At 28.7% G+C, this 13,842-nt stretch overlaps 2 protein-coding genes across 8 annotated transcripts; one reads left to right on the top strand and one right to left on the bottom strand.

Annotated features, from left to right (window-relative positions):
* Window positions 1–2,486: 2,486 nt before the first annotated feature.
* On the bottom strand, window positions 2,487–8,568 carry LOC141528188 (protein O-mannosyl-transferase Tmtc3). Its single transcript, XM_074244107.1, has 11 exons — window positions 8,409–8,568; window positions 8,041–8,316; window positions 6,658–6,794; window positions 6,401–6,582; window positions 6,021–6,309; window positions 5,503–5,907; window positions 5,013–5,325; window positions 4,651–4,941; window positions 4,387–4,569; window positions 3,570–3,854; window positions 2,487–3,472 (listed from the first exon to the last, which is right to left on the bottom strand). Exons 2-11 carry the CDS (start codon window positions 8,230–8,232, stop codon window positions 2,930–2,932), a joined length of 2,820 nt encoding a protein of 939 aa, XP_074100208.1. The 5' UTR covers window positions 8,233–8,316; window positions 8,409–8,568; the 3' UTR covers window positions 2,487–2,929.
* A 144-nt stretch (window positions 8,569–8,712) lies between these two features.
* Window positions 8,713–12,709, top strand: LOC141528189 (uncharacterized). 7 transcript variants are annotated; one of them, XR_012479330.1, is made up of 6 exons: window positions 8,729–9,044; window positions 9,424–9,837; window positions 10,484–10,689; window positions 10,955–11,048; window positions 11,300–11,507; window positions 12,422–12,709. XR_012479330.1 is itself a non-coding variant. In XM_074244111.1 (5 exons), exons 4-5 carry the CDS (start codon window positions 11,355–11,357, stop codon window positions 12,176–12,178), a joined length of 579 nt encoding a protein of 192 aa, XP_074100212.1. In that variant the 5' UTR covers window positions 8,713–9,044; window positions 9,424–9,837; window positions 10,484–10,689; window positions 11,300–11,354; the 3' UTR covers window positions 12,179–12,415. The 7 variants fall into 7 exon arrangements, 4 of the variants coding, with proteins under 4 accessions (XP_074100212.1, XP_074100210.1, XP_074100209.1 ...); XM_074244111.1 differs by lacking the exons at window positions 10,955–11,048; window positions 12,422–12,709 and adding an exon at window positions 11,753–12,415 and having other exon boundaries at window positions 8,713–9,044; XM_074244109.1 differs by lacking the exons at window positions 10,484–10,689; window positions 10,955–11,048; window positions 12,422–12,709 and adding exons at window positions 9,141–9,277; window positions 11,753–12,415 and having other exon boundaries at window positions 8,716–9,044.
* The last annotated feature ends 1,133 nt before the right edge of the window (window positions 12,710–13,842 follow it).

Raw genomic sequence — 13,842 nt, 5'->3', positions numbered from 1 at the left:
ACTATGAGTGATTCGATGCCCATCAAAGTATTTTCGTGATGAAAATATTATTTAAAAAAAATTTTTTTAAAACATGCATTAATTCTTTTTTATAGTTTTATTTAATTCTGATAAGTAATTTTTTTGAAAAGAAATATTTTCTTCTTTTCCTGTAAAACTGAACAAGTCTTATCAAGTCTTAATAACTCTTTGAGAAATTCCGAAATTGCAGGGAAAATTTGATTTTTGAAGAGTATCGCAGAGTTTTGAAGACTTATTAAGTCTTTCCTTTACTTAGTTAGGGATGTGAAGACTTTCGAAAAGTCTTATTCAGAGTTATAAAGACTTTTCAAGAGTTTCTTCAGAGAATTATTTCCACAAGGGATTCTATAAATTTCATGAAATTTTACGGATTAAATAAAACTTTCTGCCTGGATACTCAAATATAAGTGCATTAATTAAAATTGAAGTGTTTATTAACATAATTACAAAATTTTACGTAGAATTATTTGGTAGGTAATAAATTATTTTTTTATGTTTGAAAAACTTCGTCGAATGCTGAGAGCCCATCAGAAATAATCGATTCGATCGGAATATATCGCAATTAAAAATTTTGACAAAATTCGTTGACAACGACCATTAGATTTTCAAGCTTGAAGAGCCGAAAAAGTACAAAAGTTGTGTTTTTAAGCTGGAATAGCATATAATTTTGGAATACATGATTTCCTGAACGTTTTGAATTCCTATACATAGCGGGAAGTTTCAAGGATGGCCTGCAGGGTCAACTGTTTTCCAGATTTTTTTTACAAAATTTTAGAATTCCTTCTGCAATTTTCATTTCAATTCCTAATTAAAAGTCAGTAATTTTAAATTATTTTACAAATTTTTATAAAAATTTATTTAGTTCTGTAGATATTTTGTTCGTGGTTATTTTGTCGTTCGGTTATTTTGTCCGCGGTTTATTTTGTCGTTCGGTTATTTTGTCGCGGTTATTTTGTCTAAGGTTTTTTTGTTACGGCGCCCATAGATACACTGTGATTACATTGTGGATACAGTGTGTACGAATGGAATAAATACACGGTGTATACACCATGTGCCTACTTACACCGTGTGTACACGATGTAAACACTGCGACTTCAAGGCTGCAATATAACAGTTGTTAGAGTTATATGAGGAAATTTTTTTCCATAACTTTTACAAAATTGTTTGAAATAGACAAAAATTGTCTAAAAAGCGTTTCTAAAATATGTTCAAAACTATACTTAAAAATGCTTAAAATTTATGAAAAAGTGCCTAAAATGCACTACTTGAAAATTTTCGATTATTTATAAGATGTGTCAAAATTGTTCTAAAAATTTCCCTCATTGTTTCACATTTTGATGACCTCGTATGGGAAATTTTTGGAACAATTTTTATTTACACAGGAGGGATCAGTTGCATTCTTTTTAATGTGACATGGTAATGTTTACCATTGTATAATGGTATAATTACCAATGTTTATTGGAAATGTAACTATTTTCTTTTCTCCGTGTTGTGGGAGTAATTTTCCATTCTCGAAAATTTTTCTGTCAACCACCATACTCTATGACATTAAAGTTAGCTACCACTTGACAATTTTTTAATTTTTTTTTAACAAAAAAATTTGTTCTAAAAAACAGCATTTTTAATTTATTAAAATTTCTACAAGTCCATTTTTTTAATAATTTTTTTTTTTGCTATAATTTATTTGTTAAAAAAAATTAAAACTATTGTGATGTAACAGCTAAATTTAATGTCATCCGTACTCTTCGGGCCATAAAATTTCTTCCCCGGCATTCAAGGGGCTCATGACGTCACGGGATCCTAAGAACAACGCTAAGTGTTAGCAAAGACTAACATCCTCGAAAGCCAAGGGGTACGAGGCAGATTTTCCTCAGACTCTGAGACATACACACCACCAGTTTACGACACTGGTCCTATTTTACTTACTTAACCATCGCATTGTTGTAATCACGGAGTATCATCTTACTTTACGGATAACTATATTCTACGGGCTTGATTAATTATTGTGAAACTTAATTAACTTCACTCGGATATTGTAAAGAGTATAGCTATAACTTAAATAAATTGTTGAACTAACGAAATAGACTATTACAGTGTACAATTAGTATAATAATTTTTAATAAAGTACTTTATAAATTATTTCTTAATTACGTAATTAAATACAAAATTAAAAATAATTCACTTGAAAATTTTTTCTTCAATTCAATAAGAAAATAAAATTATAAACTTTCTGTCTTCCTTATAAAACAAATTATTTTTATTTAAATTTGATCACTCTTATTATTAACAGGTGAATAAAGACACGTGCCGTAATATTTCCTGCAAATGTTTTTCATAAATACTGAATACGTATTTTCTACTAAATATAAGCAACTAAATTATTCACATTAATTCAAATATTTGATCAAAGTTTACAATGAGTTTAACACAAAGCATAATTTGAGAGGGGTAAATAAAAAACAAACTATTTTTTCATACATGTGTATGTATATATATTTTATAAAACATTCTATTTATACTTCATATAAAAAACAATACTCTGTATCCAATATTATTTTTTTTTTTAAATATATATTCACACTGCGCGATTAAACGTCTGAATACCACCACATAACACAGAACTACATTAATCGGCGGGTCAACGTTTAATATCATCAATATCATAATAATAAATAATATCTATAATATATAATATTCTCATAATCATATATATTTATAGATCTCATATTTATAAATATCACTTCATACTCTTGATCATTAATTACCATAATCTTTTCTATTTATTTCTTCTTCTTATTTGTCTTTAGTCGCGTTTTTTTCTCTGATAAAAATAAAAAAAAGTTTTATTAATTTGTTACAAATAAATACATTTTTATTATTTCCTTTTAAATATTCGATACCGGACATATTAAGTCAGTCTCTCTTCTTTTGTGCTTAATATATTACCATGGACATGTGTTTGTTTGGGAATACTTGATGGTCCGTTAATATTATTAGGACCATTAATAAGATTATTATTATTATTACTATTACGGTTATTATTATTATTATTATTATTATTATTATTATTATTATTATTATTATTATTATTATTATTATTATTATTATTATTGTGCACAGAACCGTGATTCAAAAAAACAGCATCTGATTTTCCAATAAACTGTCCGGATCTTTCTCCAGCTTCCAAATTATCATGTTCACGATCATTGATGTTCAAAAAAGAATCATCGAAAACTTCACCCGTATCACGTTGCTCCGGCGGAAGACGATTTAACCTAGACTTAACGATTGACAGATGTTTACGAATATAATCTTGTTCCGGAGCCATTGCCGCAGCTTTTTCCAAGCACTGTGCTGCTAGATAGAGCTGCCCTCGTTCCACCATAACTACGCAAAGATTGTGTAAGCCTTGGATGTTTTTAGGGTCTAATTGCAAAATTTTTCTGTAACACTGATAAATAATTAGCATTAATAAAACCATTAACTTTTATATAACTCGTAATTGTCTTTATGATGAAAGATAATAAATAAAAATATATATTAATTACATTCTCTGCAGCATTGAAGTCTTTGAGATTGTTAATGTAGATGTCGCCAAGAAGTATAAGACCTTTGATATGATCTGGATGAAATCTAACAAGCTGATTTAGAAACGTAACTGCCTCAAGTGGACGTTGTTCTTCAGCAAGCAGTAGCGCTAGATTAAATAGCGCCGATCTAAAGTCTTCTTTAAGTGCAACGGCATTTTTAAACCATCTCTCGGCACTTGCGACATCATGATCATCCATTGCTAGCATTCCTAAATTGAAATGTAGACGCTCGTTGTTGGGGTCCTAAATTTGGATTTTGAAATAAAAAATTTTTAGTAATTTGTTGTCGTGGTGCTTCACCGTTTTTTAGCTATAAAAAATCGACAAATTGCATTATCGATTTAATTTTAAATATTTTGTACTAAAAAAAAATGTCAACATCAATTTTTCGAATTTTTTAAATTATTTTTTTTTTTAAGCAAAGTATAAAAAAATTATCACATGACTTTAAGATTTTGAATCAGAGGTCATAATTTATTAAAAATGTTTAAATCATATTTTTTTTCAGTTTTTTAATCTCTTCCATAGAAAAAAATAGTTTGATACTCAAAAAATATATGTCTAAAAACTTTCAATGAAAAACAAGACAAATATACATTTTTAACTTTTAAATTAAAAAATGTAATAGAAAACATTATTTTCTTAAATTGAGTAATTTAATTTGTCAATTTTTAATGGTAAAAAACGGTGAACCTTCACACTGAAACAATTATCAACATTTACATTTAATTATTATTATTATTAATTGTTAATTGAATCATAATTTATGAAATACCTTTCTAAGTAACTTAAGAAGCCGTTCCCGAGCAACTTTTCTCAATTCTTCGCGACCTAGTTCTTGTAACAATATCGCTGAATTTAACAAAGCTTGCTCGTGTTCCGGATCAAATTCAAGAGCCTTGTCCAAGTATGCCAATGCTTGAGACGCTTTTCCTTGTTCCAGAAATACAACACCCAACTAAAACAAAAAACTTGAAATTAATTTCCTGGAAGAATAAAATATCATTACATTTTCAAACTTAAAAATTAATAAACTCACATTGTAATAGATATCTGGATTATTACTGTCGTAAAAAAGCGCGCGTTCATAAACTTCTTGCGCTTCTTTAGTTCGGTTCATTTTAATCAAGACATCACCGCGATTAATATACGCCTGAGTGTAATCAGCCCGCATGCTGATAGCCTGCCTGTAAAGCAAGTCAGCTTCTTCTAAACGCGTTGAATTTTTGGCTATTAAATTAGCCAAATTGACAAAAACATTAAGATGATTGGGCGCTATACGTGCCTGGTAAGATTCTCCAGGCTTTGCTTTTGGCAACAGCGATTTAGCCTGCAAACAATAACATTTGTGATTGTTTTATTAACTTAAATAAATTAATTAAATAGAGTTGATAAACAAACCTTGAGATAAGCGTCTTCCGCTTCTTTGAACATTTTAAGATGATTATATGTTCTTCCGACGTTTATGTGAGCGCCTATATCATCGCCTTGTACCCTAACTGCTTCGTTGAAGTAATCCAAGGCCTCTTTGTACCGACTTTGGCTTTCTAATGCATGGCCAACGTTATTAAACAACTTTGCATTTTGTACGTTTACTTTAAGACCTGACATAAAAATTGAGTATTCATCAACCCAGTCATTGTTCCGTACAAATGTTTTTACTGAATGAGACAGTAGTAAAATAATTAGTAAAATTGTTGATAGTTTTGAATATCTAAAAAATAAATTTGATTTTTAATAATAATCGTTTGTAAACATAGTATAGAAAAATTTTAAACAAACTGATCTAATTGAGGAGCTTTAATTAAATCAAAGGAACTATTTACATATTTTAAAATGTGAAATTATTAGCATGTTAATATTCTTTTTGATACTTTGCTTTTAAATTTACCTCTTTTCAGAAAGAATGCTCCATCCATGACCAACGAGCATACAAAAACCCATCGATGGAGCGTAAAGAACTCGTTCAGCAATAACGAAGCCGACAGGAAAAAATAGATTTGACGCTGGTAGAAATGGCAGGATCATCAATGCTAAACTTATTATAATAATGATTGACGTTTTACGATTACGTGTTAATATTGCGACAATCAATAATCCAATAATCATTCCGTGTGCCGCTAACGTTGCTAAATTACGTATATCTAACAAACTTTCAATTGGTGGTATTGTACCCATTGTCCAATCACAGCATAAATCACTCGGTAAAAATAATAGTCTTAAATTAACAGCTGCTAAGTAATTGTACGTTAATTGTCGCGTTGGAGTTGGTGCTACAGACGCAGGATTGTCAAATCTAAAACAAATTTATTGTTATTATTATTGTAGTTCATGAACATAAATATTTATTTGTTGGTAATTAACTTATAAAAAAAAAAAAAATAATAAATGAGTATGTTGTATTAATACCTTGTAAATACTGGTAAACGTGAACCCATAACATTTAATCTTAATATTAGGAGACTAAATGTAACAAGTGTTAATGCTGCTAAACGTTTAGTACCTTCACCAGACCACGTTGGATTTATTTTATTACCTCCGAATGCCGATTTTATTGTTAAGAATATGTCTATTGCTTTTACTTTTTGGACAACAAATATTTCATACACAACACACACTGCTGTTGCAGTTATTCCTTGCTCTTTGCACAACATTGCGATAAATACACAAAGCATTGACATCATCATTGGTCTCCAGGCTGTAAGTTTATTTGTTTAGTTAATTTGGGTAATTACTTACTGGATTAAAAATCTTATTTATAAAGCTACCTGTTGAGACTTTTTTATTACCTGTAGTACGTTTGCTCTTACAAGCCTTTGTGTACATAATAAAGGCACCTAAATAAAAAAGGGAAGACAGTGTTTCAGCTCTTCCTACAACACCGGTTACGGCTTCTGTGTGTACTGGATGTACGGCAAATAATAATGCCGATACAAAACTTGCCAAGTCTGACAAAAACATCAGACAGGTTCTGTAACATTAATTTTTTATTAATAGTACTGTTATTTACTTTTTAATTTAATAATTTATAAAATTATATTTTTACCTGAAATAAAGTATACAAACAGCAACATGTAGTATAACATTTAATAAATGATATCCCATTGGATCTAATTGGTGGATCAGGTAATTCCAACGAAATGTAAGAACGCAAAATGGTCTGTACGACTTGTGCGATTGCTCCTGAAAATAAAAAATCAAATAAATAAATTAATCGATTGATAAATTTATAGATTTATTTACTATACTAAATTAATTAATGTTACCGGAAGCTGTAAACTTGCATTGCATTGTATTCTATGTACAAGGTACAAGGGGTATTCATTTAATGATAATTATTAGCGTTTAAATAAAATAAAGTAGGATTAACGATAATAGCAATGAAGAGAATGTTCTGAATAGAACAAAGCAATGAAAAATGTTGAGATAAATTGAATAGATAGATAAAAAATAAATGAAGACAAAAAGGCATGTTGGATCTGGATAAAGAGTTTAAATGAAATTCAATGGAGTAAATCGGATTTTATCAAAATGAAACAGTATGAGTATTACACGATTGCGAGGTAAAGAGAGAACTCAACCGGAGAGTGAGAGAAATTGGATCAATACACAAGTGGTGATTCTATGAATACCGTGGGGGTACTCGACGCGCGTCCTTTTACAACATATTTTGGTTATTACCATTATTATTATTATTATTATTATTATTATTATTATTATTATTATTATTATTATTATTATTATTATTATTATTATTATTATTATTATTATTATTATTATTATTATTATTATTATTATTATTATTATTATTATTATTATTATTATTATTATTATTATTATTATTATTATTATTATTATTATTATTATTATTATTATTATTATTATTATTATTATTATTATTATTATTATTATTATTATTATTATTATTATTATTATTATTATTATTATTATTATTATTATTATTATTAGTCACTTTTTACTGACAATTATTATCAATTCATTAATTAATACCGAATAGTTATTTCAATCGAGATATAATTGATATTCTTTGAAATTGATAATTTTATCACCTTTTTAGTCAAATGATATTCTTTTCATTCATATGAATTAATATTAATAAACAAAATAATAATCATTTTTGCAATAATACCGAATATTAGCAAAAATTTGACAGTTAAAAAATTATTTTTGACAAATATGTTGTAAAAATATTTTTTTTAATCCATTTATTAAATGAAACTAAAAAATAATTAGTTGCTCCTTGATTTCAATACCATTTTTGACACGTAAATAATTATTATTATTGTAACTATTAAAAAATAAATAAAAAAAAATCTTGGTATGACGAACATGATCATTTCTAAAAATAAGAATTAATTAATTAGCAAAGTAACAATAAAAATCTTTGACATTAATAACACAATAATACCTTGTACATTGGTGTACCCCAAAAATCATTGTAAAAAACATTTCTAAGGGGTGTATGTGGTCTTAAATCACGATTATCTTTGATCGCAGAGATATCATCAAATACAAATCCACAACCTAAACTGTTACTGTAAATAGCAAACGCAGCAGCTGCTACGAATGTTGCCAATACTCCACGAGCAGGCACTCCCATTATTTATTCATTGGTCAGATATTTATTTTTCTTCTTTTGCAGTTTCTCAAATAAATTGAACCTCCAGTTTAGTATTGGTCGCCTCTATTATTTATCAATATGATGAATAATGATAATCTTTTGCTTTCTCAAACAAAAAAAAACAATAACCGGTGATTACACCGTCGATACTCAACCGTCGGTACCTCCATCAATACGAGTATCACAAATAAATTTTGTATATTTTTTTGACATTTGCTTCAATTATCAAACACTTTAAATACACAAATAGCACGGTCATACTATTAACCAGATGATCCGTCTTGCGGCAACTTTACTTTTTTTATTGTTATTGTGATAGCACTCCTAGTTATTATTATTACTATTATTATCGACTTATTAGTATTTTTTGCGTGGATTTAAGATCGATTTACCGAATGATAAACACAAGTAGGTGCTTGGATTTTACTGCACAAGCTGTGCCGTCAAGTCAAACACCACGGAGGCTAGATATAAGGAGGACGATCGACATAGGTAAATGTACAGTTAGTGCGTCCGGAAAACTGAGGATAGATCATTTTCAAAAAGAAGCCGCTAGGGCGTCACTACGTTCGCTAATGTCCGGATCATGGCGTCCGTTTGTTATTGTTTATTAATAACACCAAATTGACATTCAGTTAGTTAATTAGTTTTTTAATTAATAATCAAAGTGATAATAGTTTAAAATGGTAAATAAATGTATAGTTGATGGGTGTTTGAGTGGCCGGATAAAAGATCGTAATAAAAAATTAAAATTAAATAGTCGAAACACGTCTTTATTTATTGTGCCACAGGTAATATAACCTAACTTAGTATTTTTGTAAGAAATAATTTTTATACTAATTAAATTTATATTAATTAAATGATTATAAAAAAAATTTTACCTATAGAAATTAAAGGAAATTATAAGTGCTCTTTTTTCAAAATATTTTTTTTAAATAATTTATGTTACAAGAGTCCCAAAAATTTTTATATCAGTAGATTTTAGTATCATTTTTGATCAAATTAAAAAAGAAATTGTAAAAAGGTATAACGTAATTTTTTCTTCTTAGAATTAGTTTTAAAAAAATTGCATCGTTACCATTTTTTTGGAGCTAACGTTTTACTCAAAGTAACTTATCAAAATTATTTCCAAATATAACTTCATGTCAATTTTTTGTTTGTTTATTCAAGTGTCCAGACTTGTTAAAATTGTGGTACTGTGGATTAAAGCAAGATCTCACCCCAAAAAAAGATTATGTCTGTGAATTACATTTTAATGATCAAGATATTATTAAAACTGATAAAATATTATTGACTACTGGAATTTATGAAGAATTACCTCGAAAAAGATACTCGCTAAAGCCTGATGCTATTCCGACGTTGAATCCGAACCGTGTAAACAAAGCTTGCAACAATGAAAATAACGAAGCTCAGTATATGCAATGCCATTTATTAATTACAAATGACCATAAAACTAACTCACCACAAAACCAAGAACCAATAATTAGTAATGATCTCATAAACATAATTAATTGTGAGTCACCAAAACGCATTGACGTATTTGAAAATTTTGAAGAAAATGATAATTGTGAGAACGAAATGCAGGTAAGAAAAATTAAAATTTCGAATTATTACTCTGCAACTTAAGATAAAAGCACAAACAATTAGGAGGCCTAATTACTCTTGTTTGTTAGAATATTTATTTAAGTACTTGAGATATTGAGAAAGTGAAGCTCCCTGCCTTCGTGGAGCAAAAAAATAGTATACACTCTACGGGAAGTAAATAAAGCCTCAGATCACATATTTGTCAACCTCGGCTTCGCCTCGGCCGACAATTACATGTGATCTGAGACATTTCTTACTTTTCTTCCGTAGGTGTGTAATATACTATTATAAATAATAAGAAACATTCACTATAAAAATTATCAAGTTTACTCGAATTTATTATAGCAGTGTATGAGAGTTAAATTTGAAAAATATTGTTATAAAACAAATAGTCTTTCGAAAAGAAATTATTAATTATTTTTTTTTCATATTCACGTTCTTTTCTCTATTCAATTCTTTAAAACAAAAGTAAATGAAATAATTAAAGAATCATGTTATAAGATATTTCAATAAGTCAAACAATCTGAATTATGAATATGTTAAAAAAGTTAAGTCTTTAGACATGTCTCTTATATCGTCTCCTATAAATTTAGAACTATTATTACAAAAAATAATCATTAATTTTTGTTTATTTAATCATTTCAAGCCACGTGAGTTATCTACTCCTGAATTACGTCTTGAGAAATGTTCTTTATTAACAATTATCAACGTGTTGAAATTCAATGCTTTGCCACAAAATTGGAGTTGGACAATAGATTTAGTTAATCCAAAAATATAGTTTTATGTCATTTAGATAAAGTATCCATGAATTTAAAATTTCGTATAAAAATAAGTGAAGACTTCAATATATCAGTAAGAATTTTTAGATCTTGTAATTTATTTTTTCACAGTATAAACATAAAGTTCCGAACGTTGGTTGCTAACGAATGTTCAAATTTCTTCGAAGCGAACATTACACAGAAATGTATCAGTTCTCAAAGTTATTTTCTCGATTTTTTTCGCGTATTTTTGAAGATTTTGATAGAATAGCTTTCAAGAATTTTGAAAATTCATAGGAATCTAATGTTCGAACGTCAGTTTTTTTTTGTGGTAATGTTAACATTATACTTTTGATTAGTTACTTAACTTGAAAACGCAAGAGTCGGTAGAATTCAATACCAATTTTTCCCAAATATCTGATTTTTGGGAGTTTTTGAAGGAATTGGAAAACTGTGAGTTATGTGAAGGGACTGGATTACTTTTCCATTTTTTGGCTACGGACATTAATTTTTTGTTATTAATAAATTTAAAATTTGCTATCGATTTTCCATGTTTAAAAAATCGATTACCAAACTTAATAATTATTGTGTATCTTAAGTACGGAGCACATTAGTATACTCTACAATTGCCTAAAAATGATAATTCTAAGGTTTTTATTACTTGTTAAATGAACTTTACTAGTATCATTTCTCATTAATAATAGATGTTCATCGGCGTGTTCTGGTGTGTCATTGCCTGACGAACAATATAAGAAACAAATGAATCTTTTTCGATGCTTTGCTTGTCGGCAATTGAGACGGAAATTGCAAAATCGATCGTACAAAGTCAAACCCGACATTAAAAGTTCGTACACTGACTTGAAGTACCAGGAGAGCCTGAAAACTAAACAAATTCAGCGCCTCAAACGTAAAGTAGGTATTTACTTATTTATCGTTTCTTCATGTATACTTGATTATTTACAGGTTGTGAGTGTTTAAGATCAATATTCTTTTATTTTTTTTTCAATAAACTTAAAAGTTTGATACAATGCTCGTTACATTACATTATCATTTCGTCAATACGGTTTAGTTTGTGAATACAAATTTAATCAACTACAATCTGAGAACTTAAATTAAATCACCTGTAAATGCCTATTTAACTATTTAACCCTTTACAGAATGAATCACTCATCAAAATTATAGAAACGCAACGACTTAATTGTATGGCAATTAAAGATGAAGCTCTAAGAGCGGAAATTTCTATTTTGCCTCCCGTGCAACAACTAGCAATTCGTGCTTGTTTTAATGCAGTAAAAGCTAAAAATGCCAAACAACGAAGATATACGGTTGAGTGGGTTTATGAATGTTTGCTACTTGGTATAAAAAATGCTGCGGTATATGAACGACTCAGAGAACGTCAAATCCTCCCTCTTCCCTGCAAAGACACCCTTAACAAATATATCCAGAAGTTGGATAGCGCTTTTGGTTTCCCTAAAGCCATATTCGACACTCTTCGTATTAAAAGTTCACGTATGGAACCACATGAAAAACGGGGTATCCATGCACCATTCCTGTCACACTTTACTACTAACTGCAAATCTTAAAAATGCAAATCTTAAAAACGCAACCATTTTAACTATATCTAACAACTCTACTTAGCTATCGAGTATGATTATATTAACAAATCCGAGCGCATAAGTTTTTAGCTGAAAAAGTAATTCGTATTTGATATTTTTAAATAACTCTTTAAAAGCTTCATTAACTTTTAACAGTAGCTGGCTATTATTGTTAGACTACATCTGATTCACATTTATTTCATTCTAACAATTTTTTATTTTTTCTCCTAGGTACCTTTTTAATAGATGAAGTAGCTTTAAGTGAAGCCGTGAAGCTAAATCGGAGAACTATGCAGCTTGATGGTTTTGTAGACTTGGGGGCACATACTCCGGAAAATTTAATCAACAGTCGGGCTGATCATGCCTTAGTCTTCATGTACCAACCTTTTCAGGGTAACTGGGTGCAAGTAGTTGGTAGCTTCCTGAGCAGAAATTCTGTCACGAGTGCCATTCTTCACAAATTACTCATTGAATGCATCGTATTACTGGAGAATGCTGGGTTTTATGTTGATGTCGTTACTTCTGATGCAGCTCAATGGAACAGAGGAGCATGGACACTTTTCGGTGTCAAAGATGGACAATGTAGCTGTGATCATCCATGCAATTTTGACCGCAGACTTTGGTTTATTTCGGATTTTCCACACTTAATAAAATGTTTCAGGAACAAAATTATGAAACGATTGTTTTTTTGGGTAAGCTTCTCTTATAATATGATTTTTAACACCAGTGTACTGTTATTCACGATTGAATTTTCAATTTAGTTAGCATTGGAATGAATATATTCATAAGTGACCTATTTAATTTTACAACTATCAAATTTTTCAATGATTGTATTTAATTATTTATGAAAATGTTATTTATTTTTAGACTCCAGATGGTTTTGTAAGAAAAGTCATTAGGAAGCTTTATTATTGCATGAAATTTATCTGAAAGCCAATCTAAAAATAGCTTATCAACTAACTCCCCAGCATTTAAATCCAGAAGGATATCAAAAGATGAATGTCCCGTTGGCTTATCAGGTAATTATAATTATAAAGCTGCGAGAGTAAGTTAAAATGAATTTAAGATTATCATTAACATCGAGGTAACTGGCCTAATATTTATCTTTAATTTCTAACAATTCATATTATAAATAGCTGATTCAGTTAAAATAAATAATAAGATGTATTTATTCTTATTTTGATAAAAAATTAATTTTTATAAATTTTCAATCATAACAACTGCTTATCTAATTTTAATGAGAAAAATTAAAACTTTTTGTTTTTAGCTTTTTTCGAAAAATATACAAGTTGCAATGGCGACTTATAAGAACGCTACTCCTGAGCTCAGTGATTGCGATCCAACAGTGGTTTTTATTAAAAGAGTAAATGATTTAATTGAAGCCATGAGTTCACGTACTCCTTTGAATGCTTTACGTTTAAATGATAATTGTCCCCGAAAAAGGTAATTTTTAATATATACATTAGGTCTTTTGATAGCTTCATACAATTTTTTCGCAATAATAAAGCGAAAATTATAGTTCTAAACGGAGAACCATTGTCAACATAAAACCATCATTATACCATGTGTACATGATCACATATTATAACCAATATTGGAAAATATTTATAAAGTATATATATGTAAGTATATAACTATAAAAATAATTTAAG

Source organism: Cotesia typhae, unplaced genomic scaffold, assembly GCF_013202065.1.
Source record: "Cotesia typhae breed Kobodo isofemale line unplaced genomic scaffold, CoteBio_Ctyphae contig_43, whole genome shotgun sequence".
NCBI lineage: Eukaryota > Metazoa > Arthropoda > Insecta > Hymenoptera > Braconidae > Cotesia > Cotesia typhae.
The sequence above is the reverse complement of the archived record's forward strand: the minus strand, read 5'-3'. Positions and strand labels throughout refer to the sequence as shown.

What these genes read in the sequence shown, in the direction of transcription:
- LOC141528188 (XM_074244107.1), bottom strand. Translation starts at nt 8,232, where the DNA reads ATGGGAGTGCCTGCTCGTGGAGTATTGGCAACATTCGTAGCAGCTGCT. An exon ending in GGGGTACACCAATGTACAAG is followed by an intron (nt 6,795 to 8,040) that starts GTATTATTGTGT and finishes TTTTATTTTCAG; the next exon opens with GAGCAATCGCACAAGTCGTA. An exon ending in TAAGAGCAAACGTACTACAG is followed by an intron (nt 6,310 to 6,400) that starts GTAATAAAAAAG and finishes ATAAACTTACAG; the next exon opens with CCTGGAGACCAATGATGATG.
- LOC141528189 (XM_074244108.1), top strand. Translation starts at nt 9,812, where the DNA reads ATGATAATTGTGAGAACGAAATGCAG. An exon ending in ATTGTGAGAACGAAATGCAG is followed by an intron (nt 9,838 to 11,299) that starts GTAAGAAAAATT and finishes CATTAATAATAG; the next exon opens with ATGTTCATCGGCGTGTTCTG. An exon ending in TTCAGCGCCTCAAACGTAAA is followed by an intron (nt 11,508 to 11,752) that starts GTAGGTATTTAC and finishes AACCCTTTACAG; the next exon opens with AATGAATCACTCATCAAAAT.